The following is a 17,624-nucleotide window of genomic DNA, read 5'->3' as shown; positions in this document are numbered from 1 at the left end:
TTTTGATGACAATGTGAAATGACATAGGAAGCTGATTTATTCTGATTCAGAATCACCCCTTTAGCTCAGTAGTGATTATACTGTACATAAGGTACTTCTGTGTGCCACTTCCTTCATAGATTCTAGGCAGTTTACATCCTTGAAATAACACAACAGTACCATACAAACACCTGCAAACAACAACAGTAACTAAACAAATTCCTAATCTCCCCTAAAGTGTTGCCATCTGTTACAGGGCACCCTTTGCTTGTAGAAGGCTCTGTAAAAAAATTTATTGCTGTCATGAATGATAGTAATAAAGGGAAGGTCCTGTTCTGAGTGCAAGCTATTTCAGAACGAAGTACTTGACTGACAATGCTAGTGTCCAAGACTCCATCCCTTTAACATCCTAGGGAAAGGAAAGTTGCCAGATGCCAGCTTGGCCACAAGCTAGAAGGCAAGGAGACTTCACCCATACTAGGTGATTCTGGAAGTAATGAAGATTCATGCCACCACAGGCCTCTTAAGAAGCTTTTTTTGGGCCCAGAAGGTGACTGTCAATCAAAACAGCCCCTGCAATTGAGATGTCCTTTGCTGTAGCAGTTTTCAGTTGGCAGCAGGTGGGCAGCCAAATAGCACCCCTGCTGTACCTTCAGCCCTTTTCAAAGGCAGCCCTATCTAGTACAAATTGCAGTAATCTAAAGATAAGAGCCTTTGGACCCAACACAATTAACAGTTTTCTCTGGGACTGGGGCCATCTTTCTCCTACCTTTCTCCTTCAACAGCTAAGAATCCCAGTGGGCATCTGAATGACACAAGAATGTCGCAGAGGGGCAGAAATAGATATTTTTTTTAAAAAAAGTTCAGGAATGAAATATTTCATTTTAGAGTACATTTGGCTCCTTAGTATCTTGGTTTATTTTGCCTATTTTCGTCATAAAAGGATTAATGAGATACACAAATTTTGTAATTAGCTGTTGGTGTTTTTATGATTTTTCCCCCCCATTATTTTACTTGTATGCCATCCAGAGTCACTTTTGGAAAAATGAACAGCTCTATAGATTAGATAGAGAAATAAAAATATTTTTTGGGGGAAAGTATCATCGTTGTTCTATGATTTGCGGCAAAATCATGGCATGCTCCAAGGTAACACACCAAAAAACATGTGGTCTACAGTTTTTAACCATCCTTAGTATATCTTGCAAGTCTTTTTTTTTCTACAATAGCCATTATGCATTGTTAGAAGTAAAAGAGTGCACCTCACCAAATTTCTCTCCGAAGGCAATAAGTATTCGTACCCACGGAAGTGGTGAAGATGGCCAAACGGTTCCAACGTTCTGCCAGACTACAGTGGCTTGAATAAGTTTGCGAGTTTAGACGGTGCCAAAACCTTGGCTGAGATCTTTTTCTCTTTTCATTTGCAGAGATATCCAGCGCATTGGCATCAGCCTGGTCGGTCATCAGAAGAAAATCCTCAACAGCATCCAACTCATGCGGGTCCACCTCAATCAGCTCGAACCTGTTGAGGTCTGACAAACTGAGCACAGTCCATTCCCCTTAAAACACCTGGCGAATCAAATGAACATTTTCTTGCTGTCGAAGAGAGACAGAGCAGTCCATTTCAGGCATGGATGGGGGCACAGGAAACATTGCACTCCACTTCACAAACCAGAGAAAATTTATAGAGATTCTTTGCTTGTTTTTCTTTATTTTTTTATTATAACTTGAAACACTACAAATCCTGTGTCATTTAGAGATGGGTGGTATTGTACATTTGGGGTGGGGTGGGCTGATAGAACACAGGGTAGAGCTGAAAAGGTAGCTTTGGAATTGGAAATGCACTCACCGCCACTTCAATGCCAACATATGGGATTGAACCCATAACAGAAACAGACACCTCAGAAGAGTATACTGTGGACTAGCGGCCTGTAAACGGCAAATTTTAAGCTGGAGCAAGCAAGATTGAGTTTAATATAGTGTTGAAAGACTGAGTTGCCAAAAGAGACCCTTAGAAAACTTTTGTCCAGCTAGTGGAATTCGGTGCTGAGAAGAACAGTGGCACCAACTTTTTCTTTTAGGCAGTTTTGGATAAACAAAGCAAGACAGTCTGCTGTCTCATCAGGTAGTGCATTTTGGATGCTGTTCAAGTTGGCAGAGATGGACAACTCCAAACCATGGGGCAGAGTCTAGACCAAGGGTTTGTGGCCTAGGGGACAACTACCACTCTCCAAATCATTTTCTGTGTCCTGCAAAAATCCATGCTTTGTAGGTGCTGAAGACTTAGCCCAGCAAGGCCAGAGCACTGAGCTCCAAGGAGGAGGAGAACAGCCCAGCAACTACTTCAGCCGATGACCTCACAAGGTCTCCTTGTGGGCCAAGTTGCATAGAACATGCTCAAAGTCTCTCTTGCAAGCAGCACAGCCCTCCTGAGACTCCTAGTTGCTCTCACATTGCATCATGGATGCTGTTTCTGAGGTGGTGCTAAATTCTGCTGGTGGGAGCAGTAAGGGAGCAAAGCATATCCAGAAAAAGAGGTCAGGAGACTGGGGCTGGGGAAGAAAGGAGGAGGCAGTTGAGAGAAGGGTTGTAGCTACCAGCCCTGTTGCAAGCTCTGTCTGATGGGCATAGTCCATGGGAAGAACAGAGGGCAAGCAAGCAAGACCACAGGAGAGGAAAGAAGAGGAGAACTGGGGGTGGGAGACCAAGGGAAAGATGTCCCCCTTCAACAAGGAGAGAGAAGAAAGAAGGGATTGGACATCTCTTAATGGGATGGCTTCCCTAATTTATATCATCCTAGGTATGAAATATTGCATATCAGCGCAGTAATAAAAACCAAATATTGGTGTTCTAGTTAATGAAAAATGCTGCCAGCTAAGTAGCCAAAGTGAAATAGCTGTTTTGCAGCACTGTTTTGCAAGTAGCTCTGTTTCACGGTACTTTTTATATTTAATAAAGTTATGTTTAATGGCGCAATACTCTTCATTTTTTACTTCCTAGATACTTTTGAATCACGGCATGAGAAGGCTTGAAAGGGTGAGGCCCTCAAGCTAATGAACCAATCCCATGCAGCACTCATTCTGAACTGAGCTTGAGCCCCTGGTCTAGATGTACTGCAGTTCACTTGAATGAGATTGCCACTGGATAACTTTGTTGTGTATTGGGCCCCATAGTAATTGGTAAGAGCTTGGTGGGGGCATTTGGAGTTTTAGTATTAGGACCTGAAGCATTTTGGGCCACCCATGGATTGTGTTGATCCTCTGATAGGATGTCAACAGCCTAGTTGAAGTAAGAGTAGGTAGCAGTACAGTATGTCTGTCTCTAGGAAGATGAAAAGTCCTTCTTTGAAATGTCCAACTGGATGTGGAGACCACAGAAACTGAAATAAAACATTTTACCAAAAGTATGTTGACAAGACTTTCTTTGGATGTGGGATTGCATTGATTTTCTGGAGGTTGAAAGAGAGCAGATGGTTTGCACAAGAAAACGATTGAGGATCTTGTCCACATTGAGACCGGATTTATTGAGAACACAGTGAGGTGGATGTGAAGCAATACCTCCTCTGACCATAAAGATAACCCAGATCTATTTGGGATGGGAGCAGCAGCAGTCATTAATTTATCAGGACACTAAATCTCTCTCCATCATGATGCATTTCTCTAGAACTGAATCTCATTCTGGCAGAAAAGTCCCTGGAGGATAAATGCAGACTGTATCTGAGAAAGAAAAACTCTCTTTCTGTCTCACTCACACATTACACATGTGTGTGTGCGCACACACACACACACACAGTAGGATAGATGGCTCCAAACGTGGTGAAATCAACATGCACATATGATTGTCTCAAGTGAATGTTCCAATTTCCCACTTTTAGCTATACACTAGTGAATGCCAACTGTCCTCTGTAAACATTCATCTGTTTCTCTTGAACAATTGTACACATTCACTGACACATCTGACAACTTAGCAGCTTGTTAGTGCATTGCTGCATGTGATGTGAGTGGATTAGCTGAATTGTTCCTGGAATGGCCTTGAGGTTATTTTCGAACTGCATCAGATTCCTAGTTAACCTCTCCTCTCCACAAAAATAAAAGGACTGAGGTGGGGAGACAGGGAGAGGGTGGGGGAAGAGGTGGAAAAGCCCTTGGCTATACAAATGGACATCAACTTTGCTCACTTATGTTTAGAATTTGTATATTTATATTAGGAAACTTTAATGAAGATAGGGGATAATACAAGAAGCAATAGGGTTTACAAATGTTAGTTCAGACAATATTTTGCCATTATTAATGGGAACACCAGAGTAAGTCTGTCAATTTGTAAACATGGAAGCCACAATTCAGCCAGTGCTAGGTGTGCTGAAATTTCACAGACATACACACAAATACAAATGAAACTTGTCTGGTGCTGCAATACATTTATCCTGTTATTTGTGCACTACACACACACACACACACACACACACACACACACATACAACATACATACATAGATGTGTGTGTAATGTATATGTATATTATAAGCCAGGGGTGTCCAAACTTGGCTCCTTGAAGAGTGGTGGACTTCAACTCCCAGAATTCCCCAGCCAGCATGAGCTATAAATATGAGCAAGTTGCTGGCTGGGGAATTCTGGGAGTTGAAGTCCATCACTCTTCAAGGGGCCAAGTTTGGACATCCCTGTTATAAGCAATGATACAGACACAGCACATAATTATTACCTTATTTTGTATTACTAATCACCTAAAAAAAGATGCTGTGAATTAAGAAATTAGCATTTATTTAGAAGACTTGATCGAAATGGTGTAGGGTCTCCTGTTTTGGCGGAGGATTGGACTAGATGTGTCAAACTCAAAACCCAGGGGCCGGATCCGGCCTGTGGGGTGCTTAGATCTGGCCCGCAGAGCTGCCCTGGAAACAGCAAAGGACCAGCCCGTAGTACATCTGCCAGCAAAAACGGGGCTCGGGAGGCGCCACCACAGGCACCCCTGACAAGAGTGACATGGAGCTGCCCCCCCCCAGGTCAACGCTGATGTAGCCCTCAATGAAATCAGATTTGACACCCCTGACCTACAAGGTCCCTTCCAACTCTGTTAATCTGTTAATAAAGATCACCTCCCCCAAGCCAAGGTCCACTGACCTCTGCACACAACCTGTTACTAGATAGCAACTGCCCACCCCCAGTGCTACACAGGCTATATTAGCCTGGGGGGGGGGGGCAGGGAATCAGTGAATGTTGCCAGGATCATCCTTTAGTAACCCAAAGCACAGAAATATTCAGTGAAGACTCCTGCTATTTTAGATACGTTTATGGGCTGTCATAACATGACATTGTTAATGTAGCAGCCCACCACGAAGAAGTTAAGAGAACATTGATTGATTTGCAAGGGATTTATTTGTGATTATATACATTACACAGCAGTACAAAGCAAATAATTATTTCTTCCTCAGGATTATATTTTTATTCTACTAATCTTACATCCTTACATCCATTGTGCTATAATGTCTGACTATGTCAGCCATACTTTTTTTTCCCTCTTCAAGGTGGTTTTCATTCTCTGTGATTAAACAGTCCAGATAGTTTTTTTACTTGTGAGGAGTGGCAATAGGAAACATAGGCCGCCTGCAGTGGAGAAAACTGGACACAATCACTGTGATGGACATTTTCCTAAACAAGATTTCAATTTACAATAGTTAGCAAGGAACTGGCAACCCTGAAGCCTCCAAGATGGCCTCAGCCAGGTTCACTTCAGGGTTGACAATCGGACCCCCTTGATTGTCGAGAAGCTTCTAGAAGAGAAGAGAAACCAAACGGGGGTTAATCAGTTTTTGAGCTAACCACCTGTCCCCCCCCCAACTCCAGGTCCCTTTGGCTTCTGAGGGAACTGCTCCTGAAACTGCTTGACTGTCTGTCAGCCTGTCAGTCTGTCATTCAAAAAAACAAAAAAAAGCTTGGCTTGCATGGCAACCATTTTACTGCTTTTTGTTGCCCTCTACCCTACAGGTACCACTGAGTAGCAATTCTGGAGCCACTATCTTTGTCTACCTCTCCCAATAACCTCATAAAACTTAATATGTTGTTAGTATATTATTGGAGAAAATGGAAGATTCTGAGCTGATTTGATGATTATCCCTTTGCCTTTTCTCATTCTTTTTTTCATGGTTTATCTTAAGCTTTACCATTTACCTTATTCTCCATGCTAAGATTCCCTCCTCTTCTACAAAAAAGCAATTGGGACAATACCATAGCAAAGCATTCTGCTCTCTATTGGGTTGAATAGTGAGCAGAAAGCTTTGTCACAGTATCATCTCAAAGCTCAGCCTTTGCTTTTTTGTAGGAGAGGGAGTTTTAGCATGGAAAATATGGTAAATGCTAAAGTTTAGGATAAACCCTGAAAAAAGAAAAAGAAAAAGAATGAGAAAAGGCAAAGATATATATATATATATATATATTTAAATCAACGAATCTGCTCAGAATCTTCTATTTCCTCCAACAGTATGGTAACAATATTTTATCACTCTCATAGGAGTGAGGAAAAAAGGAATAAATGGTTGCTTCTACATATTAGCTGAGCACAAAACAGGAACCTTAAATCTTCCAACAGAAAAGAGGCCCAGCAGAAAGGCCATGTGGCAATAAGAAAGGGAACACAACGTGTTGTTGCCAAGAATTCCATTATACTTCCACTCTTCTCGTGGAAACAAGGCCAGCCTGTAAGCAGCTTCCATGGAATGGACCACTGCAATCCTCAGCAAAACTGTATTCTTGGCTATTCTAAGCCAGGTTATATTTGAGGGATCAATCAATCAATCAGAATAGAGCTGGAAGGAACCTTGGAGGTCTTCTAGTTCAGCCCCCTGCTCAAGCAGGAGATTCTATACCATTTCAGACAAATGACTGTCCATCTCTTCTTAAAAACCTCCAGTGATGAAGCACCCACCATGACTGGTTAACTCCACTGGTTAACTGTCCTCACTGTTAGGAAGTTTCTCTTCAATTCCAGGTTGCTTCACTCCTTAATTACTTTCCATCCATTGTGTTTTGTCCTGCCCTCCAGTGTTTTGGAAAATAAATTCACCCCCTCTTCATTGTGGCAGCCTCTCAAATATTGGAATACTGCTATCACCCCCTGCCCCCCCCCCCAGTCCTTCTTTTCTCCAGACTACCCAGACCCAAATTCTGTAATTGTTTTTCATATGTTTTAGACTTCAGGACTTTAATCATCTTAGTTGCTCTTCTTTGCACTTTTTCCAAAATCTCAACATCTGTTTTGTAATGTGGTGACCAAAACTGGATGCCATATTTGGTACTTCATGTGATTTTGATTCGATGCCCCTGTTTATACAACCCAGGATTGTATTAATTTTTTTGGCTGCAGCTATACACTGCTGACTCATCCACTAAGACTCCAAGGTCCCTCTCATAGTTACTGTTTTTGAGCCAAGTTTTGCCTAATCTGTACTTGTATCTTTGTTTTTTCCTGCCCAGGTGTAAAACCTTGCTTTTCTCCACATTAAATTTCATTTTGTTGGATAAGAGGGGGTGAATTAATTTGTTCAAGTTTTCAATGGCTTTTTGGAGCTTCACTTCTGGGGTGTTGGCTATTCCTGCCAATTTAGTGTCATCTGCAAATTTGATGAGTTCCCCTTCTATTCCCTCATCTAAGTCATTTATGAAGATATTGAAGAGTACTGGGCCTAAGACAGACCCTTATGGTACCCCACTGCTTACTTCCCTCCATGTAGGTGTAGTACCATTAAGGACTACTCATTGAGTACAATTTCTCAGCCAAATCCATCTGATTATAAAACATTAGAAGTTTCATTACCCAAACTAGGTAACATCATCAGTCCTAGTCAGTACTACAGTAGTACTGATGATGTTACCTAGTTGGGTAATGAAACAGCTGCCAAGAAAAAATAAGCAAGAGAGCACTAAGGACCCGTCATTTCAGCACTGAGCTACAAATATTCTCCTTATATTTGGCAGGTTACATTTATTCCCAACTACAGAATACTTTGTGCTAGCTAGAGAATTCAGATTGCAGTGGGAATGTATATATAATACTTGTGAGATGGCATCCATTCAATTCATGCTGATCATTTCCCACATCACAGCAGTAGCAGTGGGAATCAGGACACTCCTGGGAACATTGTTTTGATACACGACTATTCAACTCTGGAGCATGACTTTCTGGTTCTAAATATGGAGCTGAGATCTGCATGTGGGAATCTGACATCTGCGGCTTATTGTACTGAAGCAGCAACTTTTTTCAAATATGAGTAGTGACTCTCTTACTGTTTACCGAAAAGTATCTGGGAGACATTCACTTTCTTTTCTTCTTCAAGGACATAATTCCTGATTCAGAGACAGTCACACACAACAGTGTCTTTCAAGTGGCCAGTCTTTGACCTGGTAATAATGTCCCATTGCGTGAAAACCCAATCAAGCAGTGAGTCACCATAGAATATACCCAATCTGCTATTCCCTTTCTATTTCTCTGATTGGGCTTGTTTGTGGAACAAGTGGCAGAACAATACAAACAATCATCTTATCAAAATGACTGCATTCACAATGGCATGCATCTCCGGACAGAGGACCATCTGTATTTCCCAGCATCCACAGAAAATAAAGTTTTACAGCATGTTTAAAAACTTTCTTGAAGACCTAAATATGAGAAAAGTGGGCTACAAACTTAGCTGTACGTGGTTCGTAAATGCATATATACCCAGTGGTGGGATTCAAGTAATTTAACAACTGGTTCTCTGCCCTGATAGAATAGAATAGAATAGAATAGAATAGAATAGAATAGAATAGAATAGAATAGAATAGAATAGATTAGATTTTTTATTGGCCAAGTGTGATTGGACACACAAGGAATTTGTCTTGGTGCATATGCCCTCAGTGTACATAAAAGAAAAGATACCTTCATCAAGGTACAACATTTACAACACAATTGATGGTCAACATATCAATATAAATCATAAGGATTGCCAGCAACAAGCTATAGTCATACAGTCATAAGTGGAAAGAGATTGGTGATGGGTTGATATCCAGTTTGCCAAACTGCTCAGAAAGTTAACAACCAGTTCTTCCAAAGTGGTGCGAACTGGTTGAATCCTACCACTGTATATACCTAAATGTTTTTTTCATTGTAGTCTCTGTGATTCACAGACATGGACTTAGGTTTCACACAAGCTCCACTTGGAAGCCTCTAGAGTAGTGGAAACCATGTGTACACTGTGGCTGGACATGGGGCATGGCTTAGACCAGGGGTCTGCAAACTTGGCTCCTTTAAGACTTGTGGACTTCAACTCTGGGAGTTGAAGTCCACACGTCTTAAAGGAGCCAAGTTTGCAGACTCCTGGCTTAGACTAAACTCCTTGAATTATTTTTCAATCACACTCGCTCATCCCTAAACTCTTTGTCCTTTTGCTTTATCCAAATACTCCACTTTTTCTTTTCTTTTCTTTTTCTGTACTCTTTTAAATAATCTCCAAACCTTTTAAAAAAAAAAAAATCCTTTAAATTGTTTATCAGGGCATTTTGTCATCCTCCAGACATCAGGTCCTTAGCTGTATAGTCCCTTAGGCTCCATTTCACATATTCCAGTGATATGGGAACATCTTTCAACTTGCCAGCCACATGAACCTTCTGAAATTTGTCATTATGATTAGACTGTCCAGGTTATAACAGAGTAATCTAGGATATAAACAAAGAAAGTGACAAAAAGTCCATCATTCTTTCATACTTTACCTTTGGATCTGGAGCATCCATCACTCCATCTTCATTCCGGCAGTTCAATTCAACAACCAGTTAACCTCCTTGTTGAGCAGCTCAGCCATACAGAAAAGTCACCTACAAATGGGAACTATTTCCATGGGTGATGGCCCATCACAACCTTCCGTAATAAGGCTGGGATATTCCCAATCTTTTTTTTTTCCTGGAATGAACCACTGTCTTACCCAGAGACAAGTCCTCCATTCAGAATTTGATTCCCTCTGCCTTTCTGTCTGGAGAAATTGTTCCCGTGGTCCCACAAGGTCTTATGTTGAATTCTTATAAGATTTTTATAAGGGTTTCCTCAGTAACTAATAGAAAACTTTGAGGGCTTTTTTTTCTGGAAACATCAGTTTAAAGTCATGCAATATTAATTTTTCTCTTGCATGTGAAAGTACAAATCTAGGCTTTATCTGAGGTAAACATGGCTTGAGGTCACCTTCACCTTTATTCCTTCATTGGAAAATACTTTTTTCTAGCTTACTAATAAAAGAGTTTCATATCATATTCTTGCCTCTGCATTAAGCCAAGAATAGAGCTCCCATGTGCATGTATCACAGAAGAATTGATTAGTTACCAGTAACTGCAGTTCTTTGAGCGGTCACCTGTGAAATCATAAAGCCTCCCTCCCTCCCTCTGCTACTTTGTTTAAGGAAATCTTACTGTTCCCTTTGATTCACACTGTCAGTTTTAGGAATTGAAGGGCTTTTCAAGAACCCCACCTAACTGCATGTGATGCAAGTGAGGATAGGATGCCAGCCAAGGATACTGAAATCTTGGTAAGGAGGCTGTGTGCAGGCCACCACAGAAAATATTGTTAACCTCACCTTCCTATGCCTGTATCCATATAGCCCAACACTGCTTCAGAAATAGCACCCAACGAGAATAAATGGAATAACATAGTAACAGAATTGGAAGGGACCTTTGAGGTCTTCTAATCCTTACCTCCCCACCCACCCCGTTCAAGCAGGAGACCTTGAACCATTTCAGAAAAATGGCTGTCCAAATCTCTTCTTAGAAACATCCAGTGTTGGAACATCTACAACTTCTGGAGGCAAGTTGTTCCATTGATTAATTGTTGTAACTGTCAGGAAATTTCTCCTTAGTGCTAGTTCTAGGTTGGTTCTCTGATTGATTAGTTTCCATCCATTGCTTCTTGTTCTGCCTTCAGGTGCTTTGGAGAATACACTGACCACCTCTTCTTTGTGGCAGTCCCTTACATATTGCAACACTGCTTCCATGTTACTCCTAACCCTTCTTTTCATTAACTAGACATATCCAAACATTCTTCGTATGTTTTAACCTCCAATCCTCTAATAATCTTTGTTGCTCTTCTCTGCAGTATTTCTAGAGCCTCGACATCTTTTTAACAACCAAAATTGGATGTAATATTCCAAATGTGGTCTTACCAAGGCATTATGAAAGTTCTTGGAATAAAAGGTTTTGGGCTATGACTGTGTGGTCCATTTATCCAGGCTCCATTGCTCCCAGGAGACCCATCAGTTTGCCCAAGGTGAGCTGTTGAGTTGCTATTGGCAAGGTACTCTTGTTCCTTAAGTGACCCGCCTACAGTATGCATCCACACAGGGGTACATGCAGCCTACAACCTGAAAATCTGAGACCTATTTGTACTTTATTCAAGGGTAAAAGAATTAAACAATAAAAACAACGATTGTTTCCAGGACAAATATACATAATTTATTAAATTATTTGATAGGTAGGTCAGTAAACTTTTATTACAGTCTTTGATCAGCATATTGGAATGTTTTGCATATGTAGTAGAATTGGACTGCAATGTCGTCTAACATTAGTTCGCAGTACGAACAATGAAGGGATTGAAAAGTGTGAAAAATGAAGTTATATTCAACCAAGACTTAGGAAGGGAAAACCAAAATCCACCGCCTTGTAGTCAACAAAATAGAAAAATGAGGTTTGGTAGTGATGCAGCTTGGTAGGCAGGGGCTTGATTGCTTCACATAATTCCTTGACCTTCTCATAAACATCAGCCTCAGAGGCAGGCAAAAGTTGCTTTTAGCATGCCAAATTAGCTTGTGCAAAAGAGCAATGGCCCGTTTTCTTCTGCCGACAAATTGAAAATGATTTTCATAAGGAGGGAAGGGCAGTACCACAGCTGTCTCCAGTAAGATGTAGATAACCCACATGTGATATGGTATCTCTGATTTCCCTGCCTTTGCTCCACTAGATGGCTGCTGTTTTCAAGGAGGCTGCCCTTCATAAGTGGAGCTAGACAGTGCAAGAATAGTTATGTTCCAATGGAAATGTAAAAAAAGCATAAGATGACCAGAGGTTACAGCCTGTGTTCTTCTGCATACACTCACAAAGAAGGAAGAAATACAGGGCAGTAATATCTCCCATCTTGAGTCTGCCTTTCTCCTTTAATTAATATCTGTCATTACTGGCATCAGTAGGATGAAATGTATTTTAGTTGTATAATGCAGCTCAACTATTTCTCCAAATCCTTTCTTGTTCTCTTATATGAAACATTGTGCTTGGCCAGTCCAGTCGGGAGTTGGTGAAATATGCAAGATTTAAATAGTAAAGGAGAACTTATATTCCTCATTGCCATATCCACAAGCATTGACCAATCTTCTTTCAGCAGCCATCCAGTCCCTAAGATTTGCAAGGACTTCTGGAAGGCCCTGAAAAAGGGTCTTTGTCCTTGGAGGAATCAAGAGTCCTTTCTATATCTTGTGTTCTATACAGCAATGACAACATTTCAATGCTGATCCAGATTCATGAACATGCTTGGGAAATTTTGGGGGTTTCCACTCAAAAGTGGAAAGCTCCAAGTGTTCCACAATCATTCGTGCCAGAGAATTTGAGTCAGAGAGGCTCATGGGCACAAAACCAATTAATGAAACATGGTTTGACAGTAATGATAATAAAGAAGGAAAGAAAACTGGATAAAGACAATGCAAATTAATGTAATGAGCACTAAAATCCAATAGAACAGACCTTTGATTTAACAGATCTCAGTATACTAAATTTGCCTGTAACAAACCAAATATGTGTGGTGATTTACATAATTTGTTGTCATACAAATTTGTCACATATTTGTCACACAAATCACACAAATGACATCAGTTGCATCAATGTATATCATTTGTTTCATGATTTCAGAATGCAATCTAAGTACATTGTTGTGATGATATAGAGGAGGTTCTTGACTTATGACCAGTTGCTTAGCAGCTATTCAAAATTACAACAGACCTACTTACAACCTGGTTTCAAAATTCTGATGACCTGCACCCCCTGTGGTCATGTGATTATATTTTGGGCACTCAACAACCAGACTGTATTTACAATTATTTTCATGTGATCAAGATTTATGATTTTTTTTTTTGTTAGAAACCAATGTTTACTTCCCATTTCCGGCCAAAGAAATATACCCACTGGGGACAAGGATTTGCTTAACAACCACTGCATTCACTTAAAAACCGTGTTTATATTAATGACCATTTCAAAAAAAGTTGTAAAATCAGATAAGATCATGTGATGTGACTTACAACTGTAATTCCAGACTCATAAATTGAAGACTCCCTACACTGGCATATTTAGTATAGTATTATGAATAACAGACACTACCTGCCTCATTTGTTCAATTAATACATTATGCTATACATAATACAAAACACACACCAAATATGTCTTGATCCAGCAATCTTCTTGCTTTGTCTACTAAAATTCTATTCATAATTTTCCATGTGAATCTATATACTATAACACTCTGTCTGTGTCCTTTAATCAGGCAAAACAGTGCCTCATAGAACAATTTTTGAACCAAGTTACCTCAAAAGGGCTAACTTGCAGAATGTGTCCAAAGTCCAGGACCTGTGACTCCAGTGGGCCTGAAATTTGGCAAATTAATGATCATTTCAGAACTGCCACACCACAGCCCAGAGGTTCAGTAGATGGTCCTGCCCTAACCCTCTGGAGGCTGGGTAGACTGGCCTTGCCTTTGGCCCCTTGAAATCAGGTAGACCAGCAGACTCTTGCTCTCTAGAGTCTGTATAGAACAGTCCTGTCATCAACTACCAGAAGGCAATCAGCCACAAAGCTAGGAAGCTAGGAAGAAATAGAAGGCACTCCTATTTCTAATGCTTTTTTGTCCTTGATCATTCTTTTTAGGTAAGAAAATATCTCTGAAACAATGACCCAATGGGTTGTCTAGTGTATGTTAAAATGTACCTTATACCTCTCAGATCAATTTCCCAGTTTTAAATCCACAGCCATACATTTGGAGCCTTTAAGTGGAGTTTACTTGTTCCTTGGAATGCAAATACTTAACACTGAACATCCACACTGGCATTCATCTTTATTAGCGTTTGACTTTCATATAAAATATATGCTAGATTTAGCTCGGCTTTCTTCCAAGAACTCAAGTTAGCCTATGTGAGGATCTCCTATATGAGGCAACCCTATGAGGTAGACTGACAGAGAGCAGAGAGACTAGCCTAACATCATCCCGTAGCTGAGATTGGTCTTGATTGTTGGCTCCCTGGTTCTAATCTAGCTCTTTAACTGCTATATTACACTGTCCTGCTCCTAAGTATGAGTGAGTTTCAGCTGGTGGGAATAACTGTATACCATCATTCTTTTGACCAGTTGTTCTGAGAAGCATGAAGATATATTCTATACATCTGTCTCAGAAGCACTGCATGCAGTGTTACGAGAATGCTGAAGCTGTCTTTAATGTCTGTTATGTACACTTTTGAATGGAGACGTTGCTTTGTTAGATGTTTTTTTATCCCACTTTATCTTACTTTCCACAGTTTATCTTACTTTCCACAGAGGCACTTGGGCCTATACATTCACACATGATAAACTTCCTCCTCCTTCTCATCTTCCATGGCATGATTGGTATATCCCTGCTTGTGGACAAGCGTATTCTGCCGTAAGATGTTCCAGCGACTATTAGTGTTTGCTGTATTTGAAGGAGCACCAATGTACTTCTGCTCATTTGACAAAATTGGTCGACCATCTTTTCCATCAGCTGCTACATCCTGTGTCGGTTTCCTCTGCAAGTACTTCTCAAAGGCATCTCTTCGGTAAGGCCCATTTGTTTTAACAGACATCTGCCTTATTTCACAACGATCTTCAACCCTGCATGCAAAATGTTAACAAGAGTAATGAAGAACATGTTACAACTGGTTCATGCATACCCATCTGTATTATTCAAGCTTCTCCAAAGGATATTGAATCAAGGTCTTTGGAAGAGAGCTTGGAACAATGTTGCATTTATATTAGCATAATTCCTACCAGGCCAGGAGCCAGAAATAGTTAAAGATCAGAGGCTGCTAAAAATACAGTGGGAAAGAAGACAATGATTTATTAATACAAAATGAAAATATCCTAAATACAAATACTTTAATATGCTTATAATTATTCCCTTTATTAATACTAGGAAATCTCTTTATATGCTTTAAAAATGAGTTACTTTTAGGAGGTTTTGGCTGCCTACTAAAATTCCATGGTCTTTGCCTTAAGGACAATGTAATACATTTCTTGCATATTTAATTAACCTGTTAATAAAGACACCTGCCAAAGGAAAATCAATGTGAAGTATTCCATCACCTCTTTTCCCTTATCCAATACCCTTGAGAATCATAGTTTTGTTACAACTTTGGTATTTCTTTGTATATCAGGGCAAATTGAAAGAAGAATCCAATTTATCAGGCATAATTAATTAGAAATTTCTTTAGCTTTAATTGCTCCCTGTGTTCTTTTCTGAATGTTCTGGTTATCCAGGAACTTCCGGAGGATGCGATTCCAGGCTTGCCAACCTTAGAAGATTGCCTATATTTGTCTTTTTTTTTTCTCACAAGAAGAAACTGTCTAGTTTCTAGGAAAAACATTTGTAGTTCCATCTTGATACTCATTAATTTAGCTCTGGAAACCTCAATATTTTTGAAGGATAATGATATTATAGTCTGTTCAATTACATTTCCTTAGATGTTTATTATGCCTGGTCCATTTATTATGGACCAGGCATTCACCAGAAAAAAACAAGTGAAGATGATATAGCCTTCAAGTTGTTGATTTTTGGAACCTCATTTGAACTCTCAAAGTAATAAGTTTATAGAGAGAAGATGAAGAAAGAATGCCTGGTTAGTGTTTCTTGAGATGTATAGCTTGTAACTAACTGGCTGTCCACTATATTTATAGTCAAAATATCTCAACTTGCTTCTTATATGTCTTTATTTTACTTATTTTTATCCAAAGGTAATTTCATTTGTATCATTTAAAAATAGTAAAAATGGACTGACAGCTGGGAAAAAAAGACGTGGAACTTTGTTTTTTTACATCTGATAACTGCAGTGAGATTATTATATGTTCAAAAGTGGAAAGATTCAATATTACCCTTAATGGAGGAAAAGCTGGGGAAGATGATGGAACTCGCAGAGATGGCTAAATTGACTTCCTTGATTAGAGAAAAGTCAGTATCTATGTTTATTGCTGACTGGAAACCCCTTAGAAACTTTTTGCAAGAAACAGAAAAAATGAATTTATGATTTATAGCTTTGTTGATTAGAAAAAAATAGATAATAAAAAAATTATTTTCCTTTGTGTACCTATTGGAAGATATTTCTTTTTATTTCTTTTTTCCTTTCCTTCTCTCCTTTACTTTATGTTAGTCTCTGTTAGTTTTTAATCTTCTTTTCAAAACTTTGATATGCAAAAATGTTTATTCCAGCATCTTGAAGTTTAATGAGAAGTACATGTCAATCATCTCTCCATAGGCCAGTATAACAATAAGAACCAGGAAAGAAATCTTATTTCTTGTTAAGCAAATGGGTTTTTAAAACTCTGCCTTCAGAATTTTTCTTACATTTTCATAAGGAAAAAAACATTGGAAAGGTCAAACTTATTTTTTTGAGTGAGAGATGAACATGCACTAAAGTCCAAACTAAGCCTTCAGTTTGCAGGGGAAGGAAAGAACTGCAGTTCTTTCTTTTCCATTATCCCCACTCATTAATTTTTAATAAAATTATATAAAGAATGTGATTTGGGCCCAAATTGGACTCAAATCAGAGAACAGAACACACAAGTTTATGAAGGGCCTGTATCCCAATTAAGGCATCAATGTAATAGCTGTTTCTATTCCAGATAATGGGCTGAATTTAAGCCATGAGCCAGAAAATAGCAGCTCTCCCTAGCCTAAACCCCTTACTACAGAACAGGCAATCTGCAATGCCTGATTTGTCTTCCTATGACTTGGAAAATTGTCTAAACTCATAAAATGAACCTGTAGGATTCATTCGTACCATATTCCTGCAAGCTAACTAGGAAGGTATTAAATATGCGTATGATCATGACCACTAAACTTCATTGCAAATTAGCAAGAACACAATACAGGTACAATTGTACCATTCGGTAAGGCTTGTTTTCCCATAAGCATCTACTAACCCACTTGGCAGGCAGACATCTGGGGAAAACTGTGACAAGGTGGAGACTGCAAGGAATTGGCTGTCAATAAGAACAAACGTGATATGCATCATACCAACAAGATCCTAAAGACACATTCCCTGAATCCTGCCACACAATGAAACACAATGTGATATACTTGACATTCTAAGATGCCCTAAAACTACCTTCCATTTAAAAACAGGGTTTCTTTTTATAAATGTCAAGAAGTGCCTGACATTTTTGGACCTTTTTTAACACTTATGTCATTTTAGTTCTCCATTACCAATCTGTGAGTTTGCATTCTTTATGGTCCTTTGCCCATTGAGCTGCTTCATCCTCTTAGCTATGGCAATTCACAAATGTGGTAGATGACTTCCCAATCAATCAATCTTCAATGATCAGGGAAATTTAAAAGAACAAAACCAGAGTGAAGCAGAAAAAT

The 17,624-nt window shown here is 39.5% G+C and overlaps 2 protein-coding genes across 4 annotated transcripts in view; one reads left to right on the top strand and one right to left on the bottom strand.

Annotated features, from left to right (window-relative positions):
* The window catches only part of LOC131190214 (ephrin type-B receptor 5), a 198,609-nt gene extending 195,230 nt beyond the window's left edge, over window positions 1–3,379 (top strand). The window contains exon 17 of the mRNA XM_058167359.1: window positions 1,404–3,379. Within this exon, the coding sequence (XP_058023342.1) occupies window positions 1,404–1,512 (109 nt within the window). The 3' untranslated portion in view covers window positions 1,513–3,379. The remainder of the gene's footprint in view (window positions 1–1,403) is intronic.
* An 8,058-nt stretch (window positions 3,380–11,437) lies between these two features.
* The window catches only part of LOC131192264 (transient receptor potential cation channel subfamily V member 6-like), a 123,571-nt gene continuing 117,384 nt past the window's right edge, over window positions 11,438–17,624 (bottom strand). For all 3 annotated transcript variants that reach the window (XM_058171265.1, XM_058171267.1, XM_058171266.1), the window contains one exon: window positions 11,438–14,878. In XM_058171265.1, the coding sequence (XP_058027248.1) occupies window positions 14,587–14,878 (292 nt within the window). In that variant the 3' untranslated portion in view covers window positions 11,438–14,586. The remainder of the gene's footprint in view (window positions 14,879–17,624) is intronic.

This window comes from Ahaetulla prasina, chromosome 2, assembly GCF_028640845.1.
Source record: "Ahaetulla prasina isolate Xishuangbanna chromosome 2, ASM2864084v1, whole genome shotgun sequence".
NCBI lineage: Eukaryota > Metazoa > Chordata > Lepidosauria > Squamata > Colubridae > Ahaetulla > Ahaetulla prasina.
This window is presented reverse-complemented; position numbering and strand designations above follow the sequence as displayed.